The sequence below is a fragment of the Pectinophora gossypiella genome, chromosome 26 (assembly GCF_024362695.1).
Source record: "Pectinophora gossypiella chromosome 26, ilPecGoss1.1, whole genome shotgun sequence".
In the NCBI taxonomy this organism is placed as follows: Eukaryota; Metazoa; Arthropoda; class Insecta; order Lepidoptera; family Gelechiidae; genus Pectinophora; species Pectinophora gossypiella.
Genome location: NC_065429.1, coordinates 2015607 through 2031767, shown reverse-complemented (window position 1 = coordinate 2031767; position 16161 = coordinate 2015607). Strand labels below are relative to the sequence as shown.

Sequence of the window (16161 nt, the reverse complement as noted above, 5' to 3'; positions counted from 1 at the left end):
GGAGGTATTTTTACGGCTAATAGCCGGGACCCACGGCTTAACGTGCCCTCTGAAGCATGGAATCAACTTATTTTTTCAGATAATCAGGTCATTCAAGCCTGTAAAGTCCTTACCAAACAAAGGACAGTCTCACAAAGTGATTTCGACAATGTCCCCATCGGGAATCGAACCCGGACCTCCAGATCGTGAGCCTAACGCTCTAACCACTAGACCACGGAGGCTGTTGTAAAAATATAACCAAAACAATATGTTTGTTTACTCAAATAGTATGGGAAACTGACAAAACGCTTCGGCTCTTCTTTTTGAGGCGAACAGCGAAGCATTGGAACTGCCTGCCGTCGTCTGTTTTTCCAACTCGTTAAATAATCTGGGAGTCTTCAAGGCTAGAATAAACAGGCATTTGCCAGGTAAGCGTGATCCACCCTAGAGCACATCGTCACTTCATCATGTGAGATTGTGTTTTTTTTTGACGTGACTTATAGTAGATTTGCCGCAGATGGCTATAACTACTTGGCCAGAGAAGTTTGTGCTCAAAAGCGAGCCTATGTTATTAAAAAAAGGATTTTCAAAATAATAAAAATACAACAATAAATATATTTCAACAAAATAAGCATTGTTTCTTAACAATAAAAAAGTTTGATACAATCTTAAAACATGTATAAATTAGTATATTATACAATATTTATTTAATGGAATGATTTTGTTAGGTACAAAAATATTTTTTAACTAAGTTATGATACAGATTAGTACCTACTATATATTTAGAATGATTCAGTATTGTAAAATATCTACAAAATATTGAGCATTGAAAGACATTATCATTTATCTTATCTTATGAATGAACTTACTATAGGTGTACATCAGCCTACCCGTTCGGGGAAACAGGCACATTTGATATTGTTATATATAGGACGAGAAAACAGAAAAAACACTTATCGATCGCTATATAATGGCTTTTGCGTGTGAGCAACCGAAGAGCTTGGTGCGCGGCGTAGAGGTTAGCAAGAGAGAAATTTAAAAATCAAAAATCGGAAAGAAGTGACGCGCAGGCGCGGCGAGCGCCATCTAGCGCCGAGTCGGTTGCCCGCACCAAATACTTTGCCGCTTTATTTTAAAATGTTACATGTCAATTAGTGTCGCTAACAGATATGTTATGTTAAATTTGCTTCGATTCCTACAGACACCTCCTAAATTTATTTTAAGTATTACCCGCCATTTTCTTATCCGCCAAAAAGGAAACGGATGATTGTCAACTGTTAATTTTAAAACGAATGAATAACCCGGGCGAATAAAATGGCATCTCGTCGATATGCAACCCGTTTGACGTGTACTATTAACTTTCTGTCAGGTTATTAGCCAATACAAAATTTTGGGACGGTTTTTTAAATTTCTGCCTAAAATTGGCGTGTGTTCCATAAAATTTATGCCTGACTATAACCCGCCCGTCCCTTTCCTTTTCGACGGATAAGAAAATGACAGGCATAACTTAAAATAAACTTAGATGGTGTGTGCTGGAATATATTTCCTAAATGGATTTGACCGAGCATTTGCGTTCTATATTAGGTATACCCAATAGCAGTTTTATTGCAGTTGGTTTGCAGTTTTGATGCAGTCGTACCCAAAAATATAACCAAAACGGAGCTTCCTTTAATAAACTTGTGTTTTTATTATTGGCTGTCCGCAATATCGTTTCGAGTTGCTTCGATGACCTGAAAAAGAAATAGTTTATAATGCAGTAGATATATAATAGCCATGATCCTGTAGTTCGAACCCCGGTACCAGAAATTCACCAATGAGTTATCAAGTTATCTTAAGTGCAGTTTTCACTAACACAGTTGGCTCGACCATTATAGACGGCGATACGGCTCACCTATCACGTCGGTCTAACAGAATGCTCGGTGAGGTGTGGGTACTTAGTTCATCATGTGATGGATGTACCTCTGACTACCCCAATGGGGATATAGTCGTGAGCTTATTTTATGTTACATTATTCTACTAGTAAGGAGGAACTCGGTGGCGCAGCGGTAAACGCGCTCGGTCTGCGATTGTTGAAGTTAAGCAACTTTCGCAAAGGCCAGTCACAGGATGGGTGACCACAAAAAAAAGTTTTCATCTCAAGCTCCTCCGTGCATCGGAAGGCACGTTAAGCCGTTGGTCCCGGCTGCATTAGCAGTTGTTTTAAGTTTACGCGGTTATTATCATAATTAAAGCACATAATAACGGGTTCTTACCGCCTTAGGGAGTCTCATATCCCCATTTAAACGCAGTAAGAACCCGTTATTATGTGCTTTAATTATGCATTAGCAGTCGTTAATAACCACCACTGGGCCCGCGTGGTGGTTTAAGGCCCGATCTCCCTATCCATCCATAGGGAAGGCCCGTGCCCCAGCAGTGGGGACGTTAATGGGCTGGTGATGATGATGATTCTACTAGTACTGCAGCTTTGCTAACCTCTAGCGTGTCTTTGGAGTGCATTGATTTAGAAGTTTTATAATTATTTTACATCTTTAAGGGAACGTAGAAATCAGATGCTTTTTTGTTACCTTTAGATCAGTCTTTATTTAGTAATCAGAATTTCATAATTTATCTTTGACCTAGGAAAATACCCGAACTAGTGTTGTGACGTTCTTTAGCGTAGTGAAGTATCATTCGAAATTAGGTTTGTTCGATTCTTGTCTATCTAACAGTTTGTATCATAGATTTATAACTACCGTAGATTGAACATCAGCGCTCAAAAAGTAATGACATTGTGCATGTTATCATAGTATATAAACATTTTAATTTTCGCGGTATAACCCGACCGCGTTACGAAGCACCACGCGCTAATATATGTAATAAGAGGATGCGTACCTACTTTTTTAATTTGACACGATTTTATTGAATGTATGTATATATCGCTGTATACGAATGTATAGCTAAACAAGGGCTAAGTTTTCGCCGCATTTTTATATCAAGCGCTGTATCTACGGTAGTGGTCAATGAATAGTTTGTATATTCGGAAAATCGTTTGAAAAATATCATTTTATACTTACTCGATTTATCTTCTTCCCGTACATAGACCAAAAAGTCACTTTCACCTCAGTAGGCTTCCCGGTCCGGGCATCGAACACCCGACAACTGTCAAATGGGGGGCAGTAGAGGTGGAGGGAGACGCAGCCATCCACGTGGGAAGGATTCTCCATCCGATGGAGGCCTAGGGCGTCTGGGGAGAGAGAGAGACAAGAATTAGAAAGAGAAGAACGTTATAAAAAGAGAGTAATTACATAAGATCACAAGAAAATTCCAATTCATAATTTATTCATAAACAATATCATTGTATGCGAATGTCAGGTAAGTAACAATTATCATAATAAGCAGCAATAAATAAGTCAATCGTACAAATTATAAAACAATTCAAATACACATTATACTTAGAATAAAGATCATCAAACAATAAAAAAGAAGTCAATTAAAACAATTTATAAAATAGTCAATACACAGTATATCACAAAGTTAAAAATCGTCGATACAGTAACAACACTTTTCCAACAGCATATTTTTCAATCTTGTTTTAAAAATGGAAAGACTTCTGACTGTTTTTAATTCTACAGGCAACCTGTTAAAAAGTTAGAGTAGTCATTTGTTTTAGTCTTCTTCTTATCGTGTGGGTTGTGAGGTGGAATACCAACTTCATCAACCCTGATGTCAGGGTTATTTTTAAGCCGGCAAAGGCCAAATAGGCTCATGTAACGACTACATACTTACATCAGTAAGTAGTAACCGGAGCCAACGGCTTAACGTGCCTTCCTAAACACGGATCATCTTACTTTCGGACAATCAGGTGATCAGCCTGTAATGTCCTAACCAAACTAGGGATCACAAAGTGATTTTTGTGTGTCTCCACTATCAGATGGCGCTGTACAGATTTCCCTTCGTTTAACCTTCTAATTTCATGTAATAACAGACATAATATGCATGTTTTACATTTGTTTATGGGTATAAATGATGACCCTTTTTCTTACACCCAGACACAATTACATCTTCAACCCATTAATATTCTGATCAAAATAAAGAGAAGCAATATAGGTAGCAACATAATTCTATACTACATAATGTGATCCAAATAGCATGCAATAATTATTTATAAGTTTCTGCAATTACATTGTATTTTAGAATAAATATGTACCCGTTAATCGCGGATAAGAAAATGACAGGTATAACTTAAAATAAAATTAAGAGGTGATAAACAAAAAAAATACGGAGTCAATGAATAGATAAATCGTATACCTAATAGTATGTCCATACTTATATACCTAAGTAAAAATGTAAACAACGACGAAATTGTCACCACAAGGTCGCCGTTTGAAAACAAAACATTTTTCCATGATAAAGTGCAAATTAACTCGGGAAAAGTACCAGTCTGTATTGATATTAGCATGGGTGACTCTTAATTATCGCGAATATATTAAATAGATACTTCTGTTTATACCATTGCCCTGCAAGCAACTCCATTCGATTATCGCGCGCGTACCTAATGTTTTCTTCACCCCCTTTTAACGGCCTCCGTGGTCCAGTGGTTGAGCGTTGGGCTCACGATCCGGAAGTCCCAGGTTCGAATCCCGGTGGGGACATATCACAAAAATCACGATCCCTAGTTTGTTTAGGACATTTTTATTTCTCATTATTTGGGTCATCAAACAGTATCACAATCAAAATTGTTAACTTATAGTAATATACATGATAGTGGGTAATTGTGAAACCAACACCGATAACCACATTACATGATGATCACCTGATTGTCCAAAAAGTAAGATGATCCGTGCTTCGGAAGGCACGTTAAGCCGTTGGTCCCGGTTGCTACTTACTGATGTAAGTAGTCGTTATATGAGCCATGTCAGTTTGTTAAAAAAAATATACTGTCGAATTGAGAGCGTCCTCCTTTTTTGAAGTCGGTAAAAAATACATACCGTTTATATAACAGACATCGTTAACTTCCAATTGCGTCCTGCCAATCTCCTCCATATTCTGCGGGTCGTAGTCGCCATTTTCTTTTCCGTTCGCGCCATTTTGTCCGCCATCTTGCCCGTCAATTTTCCCGCCGTAATTGTGACAGCTGTCATTTTCGCAGTGTTGAGAGTCGTTCAAAATCTTGTCTTCGCTTTCTGAACAGCATCTTCTTCTTGATTTGTTGAGTTTTTTCATTACTTCGGGTTGGATTTTCTCTGGCCAGTCGTATCTGGTAAAGAAGACAAATACGGGTAAGTGAAAAACCAAACAGAGGTTCTGTTGCATGCAAGAAGGCAAGAGGGAAACCTCACTGCCCTATTTATCCCTAAAAAGTAGTATGGAGGATGCATGCTTTAAGCGATAAGGCCGCCATTTGTCATGTGCTTAGTTAAGAGTCTTTTGTAAATATTTCCTTTTACTTTGGTGCAATAAAGTATATTTGTATTGTATTGTATTGCTACACCGACAAGAGTGTGGCTCTTAAATTACTTTGTATAGAATAAGGAATTATAGTATAGAACGGCAACTCCCCCCGCCCACTAATTTGTATTGGGCGCTGACCTCACCCCCTCTGGGTCTTACTTTAGTCTTATATGGCCGTAATCCGCTAAGGAGTAAGGAGGAGAGCGCGTGGTGTCTCGCTCATACTTACGCGTTAGGCAGGACACGGTAAGGTTTTTGAATGGAGTGTCCGCGGTGTGTTTCCAGTTTTTTTTTTTAGTTTTTTTTCTTCTAAAAAGTTCAGAGTAGGAAGCAATGGAATCCGGGACCTTCGATCCAGTAGTCAAGTCAAATGAGCTATTAATAAATGCCTCTGAATTCCCAGAATGTAAATCTTTTTACATGATGTAATTTGTACTAATATTGAACCAGTTTTAGATAAAGCTTATTTATTGATTGTACAATAATAATATTAATATTATAAACATAATATTTGTCGACCTTATCTGCTTCATACTTGTTATATTATGTTTTGAGAAATGTAATTATTGGAAGACATTACATTCTATTATTCGATAATTATGGATTTATGAAAGTTACTTATAAGCTATACGAGTATATGCATAAGCATATATAGCATATAAGTAACTTTCATATAAATGAAGGAAAGCTAAAAGGAAAGAGAGGAAGGGGAAGACCAAGAAGAGCTTACATGGAACAGATTAAAGAAAAGGTTAACGTCGTGTCTTATAGGGAAGTCAAGGAATTGGCCTTTGATAGACTGGAATAGAAAATGCTACACCGACAAGAGCCTGGCTCTTAAATTGATGATGACTTAATAATAATAATAATAATAATAATAATCTTTATTGCACAAAACTTACAACAACAACTTATATGCTGGTACAAAAAAAAAACCGCATATCACCCCGGAGACTTCATACAAAAAACCTCGTTTTACACAGACACTACACATTGACGTTATCGTACACGCGCGTCTGTGTGTGTGACGTCTGACGCCCGTACGATTGAAGACGAAAGTAACATCGAGAGGGGTGAGGTAAATCTAGCTCAGACGCTGGTGGGGAGCGGAGAGTTGCCGTTCTATACGTAGTATTATTTCTTATTCTGTGACCCTAGTACAGACCGGACACTATATACAAAAATCTTTGTTAGCGTGTGACGCTTCACCACGTGTGCGTGAATGAGACAGACGGTCCTAGCGCTCCCTTTTTCATCTTTAGCAGGGATGTTATACATTCCTCGGGAATGTAGGTTTCCGCACGATGTTTTCCTTCACCGCTGAGTACGTGATAATAATCCCCTCCCCTCCCCTTCTCTTTATCGGCCTATCGGCCTATCGCCCCCTTATAACATGGGACTTAAACATAGCTGGATGGATGTAAATAGGTATTACGAGGAGCTCGGTGGCGCAGCGGTTAACGCGCTCGATCTGCGATTGTTGAAGTTAAGCAACTTTCGCAAAGGCCGGTCATAGGATGGGTGACCACAAAAAAAAAATAATTTTTCATCTCGAGCTCCTGCATGCTTCGGAAGGCACGTTAAGCCGTTTCCTGGCTGCATTAGCAGTCGTTAATAACCACCAATCCGCACTGGGCCCGCGTGGTGGTTTAAGGCCCGATCTCCCTATCCACCCATAGGGAAGGCCCGTGCCCCAGCAGTGGGGACGTTAATGGGCTGGTGATGATGACACCTTTGCCCACCCCTTCAGAGATACTTACAGGCGTGAAGCTATGTATGTTTATGGATTAATTACCTATAATGATGTAACAAACGACGTCGGAATTCAAGGAATTGTGTCAAATATGTTTATTTGGTACAATTCAATGCAATTATCGGAAACAAAATCGCACGCAATCGAATGCATTCCTAAAATAATTAAGAATTGGTGTTTTAGTAATTGTACTTGTTCAACTAAAGGCGTCTTCGGCTTTAGCGATATACATGTGGTATACAGGGTGTTAGTGACATCGTAACGAATACCTAAGGGGATGATTCAGACCATGATTCTGAGTTAAGTAATATTAAGTGGAATTTTCCGTCGCAACATTCATGTTTTTTTTTTAGTTTTTTTAAATTATTTTCAATTGCTGTATAAGCCTATTATCTATTCCGTAATGTCCGAAGGTTGGGGCCTGGTGATCTGTAACACAGGCTCACGCCTATCACAGACACCAGTCTCTCGCCTGCTTTATTAATTTTGTACCCGTATTCATTGGATATTGTACTCAAGTTCTAAGCTAGTGAGAGAAATAAACATTATTTTTATTTATTTATTTATTTAATTCTATACTTTTTCGATGGCAAATTCCACTTTATAACTCGTAATAATAAGCTGAATCATCCCTCTCAGTATTCGTTACGATCTCACTTACACCCCGTACAAGGACATACAGGTAGCCATACAAGTAGGTATGGGTGTTAGTGACACCGTAACGAATACTGAGGGGGCTGATTCTCACCGTGATTCTGAGTTGATATCAAGTGGAATTTCCTGTCGAAAATTCAAGAAATTTTCTGTATTTATTTTTTATTATTTTCCGTTCCATACTTTTGCGACGGAAAATTCCACTCGATTTCAACTCAGAATCATGGTCTGAATCGTCCCTCAAAATTTTCGTTACGATGTCACTAACCCTGTAATTTATGTATGTGGGTCGTTCTTCTTTTTTATCGACAATAAAAAGACATTTTCTCAATTTATCGGATTTAACATCTTTAAAATTATAACGGCATTAAATATTTTAAAACATCATATAAAGATGTGTCTGTAGAGGACCATTTAGAGGTTCTCTTTATCTTGGTAACATACTTTTCTTTGTAGACACATTCCAAAAAATATTGTGACAGAGTGGTCCTTTTCATCGGAGACAGCATTTTAATTTATCACTCTGTCACAGAATTTTGTGAAAAACAATCAAGCTTCTTTAAGGACTAATTGAGGAACCGATTAGTATTTTGCTTGTATTTTGAGTATAATAAGATAACTATATTTTTGGACAATGGAAACATGAAACAAAATTCTAAAACATAACTTATCAGAAGCAGAACGAAGGACAGATCATTGTCGATAAAAAAGAAGAACGACCCATGTACGTATGTGTATACCTGATCTCGTGCAGTCTCCCACTAAGCACCTTCATAAAACAATGCGAGTCGGCGTGGTCGTGGATAGCCGACGCGTGCGCAGGCCCCCAACACAGGATCATTATATTAAACAATCCGTTACCGCAGTCAACCAGATTCCTTGTATACCTGATGACAAAAAAAAACAATAAATTGAAAAAAAAACAGAAGGTGTTTTTACCTAATAGCCGGGACTAACGTGGTAGCCCAGTTGGTAGAACGCTTGACTCTCACATTGAGGTCGCAGGTTCGAATCCAGCACAGGCCTAAATGATTTTCGAATTCGTGTTTGGATCATAAATGATTATCATAGATGCTCAGCAGTGAAACAAACACACATTCCCGAAGAAATGCATTTTCGGAGGTATGTGACCTAACCTGTATTGGGCTGGTTTTCCCTTCGCGGGTTGGAAGGTCAGACAGGCAGTCGTTTCTGTAAAAAAACCGGACCTGTCAAATCTTCAGGTTAGGTAAACGGACTCATTGAAAACGGGATAATGCTAGAGAGATAATGACCGTTTTGTGCATATTCCAATCCAACCGGCTATGCTCCCGGCACTTCTAACAAACAAACAATAGGAACTATTAACTCGCCTTATGGTTGTCTGGAAGAAATCGCTTTAAACGATAAGGCCGCCATTTGACATGTACTTAGTTAAGAGTCTTTTGTAAAATAAAATATATTTGTATTGTATTGTATTTTGACATGAATTCGATTTTCTTTTGGCGTAACTTAATGTAGATTTGCCGCAAATGCCATTAACTACGTACTTGGCCGGACAAATGGGGAGCGTTGAAGGCACCCGGTACAACGTTTAAAACAACAGGCCTGAGGGTGCCCAGTTGGGCGCGAACCTCGGCTCAGGGCGTCGTCTGAGAGAATAATATTTGAAAGAATTATTCGACCGTAGTGGGACAAATCGTCGACCACGTCGGCGGGGTCGGCATCGGGGACATGAGTTCGAAAACCATGCGGTCTTAACCTAAAACTCTCGTTGACAGATAAGCCTTTATATCTTTAATGATTTTCAAATTAAAAACATGTTTACTCGATATAAGATATTAGATATGTCTATTATTATCTAGAATACTTCAAACTGAGCCAATATTTCCATGACTAATCTTTTATCAGATAGCTAATTTGTTTTCGGAGGCTCGTCATGTTATCTACATTCAAAATAAAATGACATAACACAAGTTCATGACTTCACTATACATCTATCGTAAGATGAACTAAGCACCCACGCCTCAACGGACGGGGCACGGGGGTCGGACACGGCGGGCGATGGTCGCCCCTCCGTGAGCCCGGTTGTCAGTCAGTCCGAGGTGCCACTAGCGAGGTCGAGCCCACCGGGTGGTTCCCCGTTGGGGGAGGCCCAGTGAGCGCCCGTCAGCTAGTGGTGGTGTCAAATCCGTTGAAGCTGCTCCGTCGCCGTGGCAGCTGGCGCCGTTGGGCTGGGGGGAGGGGAGAACTGTCTCCACTGCCACTGAAAACGTCACTCATCCGCGGGGGTGGCCATCGAATGTCCTCACAGGATCTCCGGATCGTAAGCCCAACGCTCAACAGTTAAAAATATGTTTGATTAAAGATATAAAAAGTAAACGTACCGAAATCGGTCAAACTTGGCGTACTTCCGCCAGTCTTTCGGGTCAGATTTGTACCCGGCCATCAGTTTCTGAACATCCTGTACGTTCACGTGGTTGTCTGAGAACACCCTGTGTAGTTCTTCCACTAGTTTCTCCAGCCCTGTTATTTCCCTGCAAAAAAGACATGAGTTTGAATTCATGGTTGGATCATAAATACCAATACATATTTTTTTACACCGCCTTCCATATTGTTTTGTTTGAGAAACGTAGCCTGGAAAGATCCTCATTGAAGCCGGATTTCCGCTGATGCGGTGATAGGCGGAGAAGAGCGGAGATGTGCGGATTTGACCAATCACAGCGTTCGAGAGAGCGAAAAACGAAGACGCTCTGTCACTCTCTCCCTCAATGTGATTGGTTGATTCCTGCACATCTCCGCACAGCTCCGCGTCAATGGAAACGCAGCTTGAGGGGAGGCCTGTGCCCCGCAGTGGGATGTATATTGCTGTTTATGTTATGTAAGTACTTAATACTTACTCATCATCACCACAGCCCATTAACGTCCCCACTGCTGGGGCACGGGCCTTCCCTATGGATGGATAGGGAGATCGGGCCTTAAACCATCACGCGGGCTCAGTGCGGATTGGTGGTTATTAACGACTGCTAATGCAGCCGGGACCAATGGCTTAACGTGCCTTCCGAAGCACGGAGGAGCTCGAGATGAAACCTTTTTTTTTGTGGTCACCCATCCTATGACCGGCCTTTGCGAAAGTTGCTTAACTTCAACAATCGCAGACGGAGCGCGTTAACCGCTGTGCCACCGAGCTCCTCAATACTTACTGTGTAACCTTTATAGGTCGTTCTATATAGGATATCTCCATATCAGCACACTGGGACACCTTGAGTTTGCAGTTTACGTTTTCTATATCCATAATGGCGTTTCCTGCAAAAAAATGTTTACATATTAAAGTACATATACGGGGAAAGCCGATCCGAACCCCGGTACTGGACTTGCTCCTGATTCAGAGTTTTCCTTTCAACTGTTTTAAGACAGTAGTTAAACAGAAAATTTGCAAAAAAGGTTATTATAAGGTTAGTGATTATTTAGAAGATATGAATGCATGGGATTAACTGTCTGAGAACTGATATTAGGCAGCTAAATTAGTCAATTGTATAACAATATTATGTTTTTTTTTTTTAAAGAACGTCTAGGGCCCTGTGCCGAGGTTTTTCTTGCAGCTTCGTTTCCCCGTCTATACAGGTTGTGAGAAGCTGGAGTAATTTTAGACGGATGAGACGTTCGTTATGTAAAAATTGACGATTCAAAATGTAAACTATGTTACCTACTGAAAAAAGATATTTTTGAATTTGAATTTGAATTCGGCTCATGTAATAAGTACTTACTTAGATCAGTAAGTAACCGGGACCAACGGCATAACGTGCTTTCCGAAGCACGGATCATCTTACTTTCGGACAATCAGGCGATCAGCCTGTAATGTCCTTACCAAACTAGAGATCACAGTCTTTTTTTTATATAAGTACCCATCCTATTTTATATGCCTCATTGTATTGTTTTCTGGTAATAAAAAAAATTTTCATTTTTTTTTCATCTATATTGTTTTTAGGAACATACCCTGGAAATTCCCTCATTTTAAAACAGAACTACCGACTCTTGTCCATATAATCTTATCGATGTATTGTTTGACTTCTAACCTCAGCCACCTCAGCATAGTAACAGTGTTTGTTCGAAAACTGAGCACCCATTGTATGTTTGGTGTTATAATTATTAGTACCTATACTACCTATAGTTACTGCGATGCGGCACAGTCACGAGTACCAATATGTATACACTTTGAAACCATGTCATATTCACTTTTTTGGCAAATTAAACCGTAAGACTCATCATCACCAGCCCATTAACGTCCCCACTGCTGGGGCACGGGCCTTCCCTATGGATGGATAGGGAGATCGGGCCTTAAATCACCACGCGGGCCCAGTGCGGATTGGTGGTTATTAACGACTGCTAATGCAGCCGGGACCAACGGCTTAACGTGCCTTCCGAAGCACGGAGGAGCTCGAGATGAAAACTTTTTTTTTTGTGGTCACCCATCCTATGACCGGCCTTTGCGAAAGTTGCTTAACTTCAACAATCGCAGACCGAGCGCGTTTACCGCTGCGCCACCGAGCTCCTCACGTAAGTCTCATTAAATGTCAAATACGATAGTGCGTCAGGGTTCTAAAGTGGGTACATGATATTGCTCATGACTGTACACCGACTTATCTCAAACAGGCAGAAACCGCGCGCGAGTTCGAACCACGTTACCAGAATTGGGTAGTTACCTAGGTCAAAGATAAATTATGAAATTCTGATATATAAATAAAGACAGATCTAAAGGTGACAAAAAACATTATCATATTTTTATATAACTTATTTGGGTGAATATCAAAATGTGTCAAGTTTGGTGCCGAACTGTCATATATTTTTATCGTGAAAAATTGGGGAAATTGGAAAAATTGGGAATTGAAAAATTCCTTTTTCATGTCGGAACCGAGGATCCTTTTGGATCTTTTTCATGTCGGAACCCAATTTTTCACGAAAAAATAATATGAAATTTCGCCACCAAACTTGATATTTTGAGATTCACCCAATTACGATATTTTTTTTCTTTTTTTTTAATAAAGAAAAATGTAATAATTTGTGCGACATTTTGTCACGTTTTTCTAGGACGTCTCAGGTTGCTTTTTCAAACAAATTCCAGAGTAATTTCGTGTCAAAACACATTTGACTAGTTGGAAATTATCAACCAATGAGTTATTAATCAACAGTTGGGTCGATCATTATAGACGGCGATGCGGCTCACCTATCACGTTGGTCTAACAGAAAGCTCGGTGAGGTGTGGGTACTTTGTTCATCTTGCGATGGTTGTAGCTACTTGTGACTTTTTTTTTGTAATGGCACTAGTGTTGCTTTGTGCCAATGTCAAGTTTTAAAAGATTGGGAAACTAAAAGGAAGGAAATAACATTCGGGAAAGGAAATTTACACAAAAATAGGATCAGGTAAATGGAATAAAAAATAAATATGAGAGTCTCATCATCATCATCATCAACCCATAAACGTCCCCACTGCTGGGGCACGGGCCTTCCCTATGGATGGATAGGGAGATCGGGCCTTAAACCATCACACGGGCCCAGTGCGTATTGATGGTTATTAACGACTGCTAATGCAGCCGGGACCAACAGCTTAACGTGCCTTCCGAAGCACGGAGGAGCTCGAGATGAAAACTTTTTTTTTTGTGGTCACCCATCCTATGACCGGCCTTTGCGAAAGTTGCTTAACTTCAACAATCGTAGACCGAGCGCGTTTACCGCTGCGCCACCGAGCTACTCTAATATGAGAATAATATAAATATGAGAGTCTAAAAAAGTAAAAATGAATATAATAAATAGGATGTTGTAAATAGGTATCTGCTATAGTTTCATATCATTTAGCAAAAGAAAGGAAAATATAATATCACAAAACAAAATAGGATTTAAAATTAAACAGGAAACTCGAGTGGGAAGAGGAACATTGGCGGAACTGAGGGCATTAAGGAATGATGAACGGTCATATTTAGTGCACACAAAGAAGATGTGGTAACTTGTGACTTTAATAGGGTAGTTTCCAACTAGTCAAATCAGTTACTTTTAACTAAACGTCAATACACGAAATTACTATAGATTTTGTACGAAAAAGCACATTTTGATGTCATAGAAAAACGTGATAAAAAGTAAGACTTATTATTACATATTTCTTGATTAAAATTCATTAAATAAGTAAGTTTAGAAAATCAAAATGGCTTTCGTTAGTTTTAGATTTTTCTTTATTTAGTAAACATAATTTCATTATTTATCTCTGAACCAAGTACACGACGTTTTAGAATTAACTCGTTGACAATCATCCGTCCCTTTCCTTTTCAGCGGATAAGAAAATGACAGGTATAACTTGAAATAAAATTAGTTGGCGTCTGCAGGAATTAGCACCATTATGTTAGTATTACTTGTGTAAAGGGGGGTTTTTTATCGCGGCGCGCGCGATATATACTCGGCGCTACGGGGACCAGGGTGCAAGGTGTGGGGATGTCTTTATGATGACTTATGGCTCTGCCTATCCCTATAGAGATTACGGGCGTGAATGTATGTAAACATCTAGCATCTACAGGTATTTTATCTACAAGGAATCGACCTCGCACAAGAACCTTTACTTGAACCAAGGAATCTTGTTCGAAAAACAGGTTTTACCGACAAACTAAGTTATAGGCCTGTACATTCATTGAATATAGCTGGTTATTGCCTAGGAAATGTATGATTCTGTTAATTAACATAACGTAAACAGTAGGGAATGCAATTTCCATACAAACTCCGAAGGAATCTTTCGTTTTGACGTTTCGTAAAAAGTATCTCATTTGACTGGGTTGTCAAGTAACCAATAAAGTCAATAAAGCCCTTTTATTTTCTTTTTTTTTGGCCTGACTTATTCTAGATTTGCCGCAGATGACCGGACAAATGGGGAGCGCTGAATACTCTCACCCGGTACTTACAACGTTTAAGACAACAGGCCATAGGGTGGCCAGTTTGGCGCGAACCTCGACTCAGGGCGTCGTCTGAGAGGAAAAATATTTGAAAGAATTAATCGACCCTAGTGGGTCGATAGCGATAAGCGCTGATTGAAGGAACGTCAATGAAGCCCGAGCTCCCTAACTAACTTCTAATTTGCCAGGGACAGGTCCGATTTTGATGATTTTTTCTTTTGTAAGCGTAGTTTTTTATATAATTTTAAATCAAAAACATCTTAAGCGGCGCAACCCTTCATTGACTCCACTAAGTAAGTAAATAGTAAAAAGGGTTCTTACCGCGTTTAAATCAGGGATATGAGACTCCCGATATTTCGACACTATTTCAAGTGCCATGATCACGGGATGACTAATCTATCAAATCAAAATCAAATCAAATATACTTTATTGCACAGAACTACATTTAAACAATCAGACATAACACATGAATACAGTACAATTTGGGCGGCCTTATTGCTCTAGAGCAATTTCTTCCAGGCAACCACCAAAAGGAAATAAACATGTACCTATGGAGTCATCCCGTGATCATGACATTTTAGGCCTTACATGTATAATCTTGCATTCTGACAATCGGGTGATTAGCCTGTGATATCCTGAACGCCTAACCAAACTACGCACTAGATATGTCTCCACCGATAATTGAATTCGAGCTTGGGACTTCCGGAGCGTGACTACAAAGCTCACGGCCTCCGTGGTCCAGTGGTTTGAGCGTCGGGCTCACGATCCGTAGGTCCCGAGTTCAAATCACGGTGGGAACATATCACAAAAATCACTTTGTGATCCCTAGCTTGGTTAGGACATTTCAGGCTGTTCACCAGATTGTCCGAAAGAAAGATGATCCGTGGTTCGGAAGGCACGTTAAGCTGTTAGTCCCGGTTACTAATTACTGATGTAAGTAGTCGTTACATGGGCCATGTCAGGGGCCTTTGGCGGCTCAATAGTAACCCTGATACCAGGGTTGATGGGGTTGGTAATCCACCTCACACCGCACACGATAGAAGAAGAAGAAATGCAAAGCTCAACCACTGAACTATGGAGGCTGTCTCTATTCTTTATTCTTATTCCCATTTAGGTACTTAAAGTCACACACTTATCACTTTAAACAAATAACAAATTATACTCACTTGACAATCACTCTAGAAAATTCTCAAGAGTACGAGAAAGCATCCAATGTCAATAATCAATATTAAAATAACACTTGTATAAATTCTCCTTTCTCACTAACTAGGCACGAAGTTTTAAACGTCTTTGCCGAAAAAAGGTACCAACTTGGCGCGAAGTCGCGTGCGAAGTGACAACTCGTTTCCCGCGAATTTTCTTTTTATTCATCGGTTGTTGAAAGTGTTTGAGGGTTCCGTGGGAAGAAGCAAAACCATTGTTAAGTTTGTAGTT

The 16161-nt window shown here is 39.7% G+C and overlaps 1 protein-coding gene across 1 annotated transcript; it reads right to left on the bottom strand.

Annotated features, from left to right (window-relative positions):
• Positions 1–574: 574 nt before the first annotated feature.
• LOC126378489 (cysteine dioxygenase) lies at positions 575–16077 on the bottom strand. The gene is made up of 7 exons (XM_050026890.1): positions 15894–16077; positions 10999–11101; positions 10183–10332; positions 8557–8703; positions 4947–5215; positions 3033–3202; positions 575–1709 (listed from the first exon to the last, which is right to left on the bottom strand). Exons 2-7 carry the CDS (start codon positions 11088–11090, stop codon positions 1668–1670), a joined length of 870 nt encoding a protein of 289 aa, XP_049882847.1. The 5' UTR covers positions 11091–11101; positions 15894–16077; the 3' UTR covers positions 575–1667.
• Positions 16078–16161: the final 84 nt, after the last annotated feature.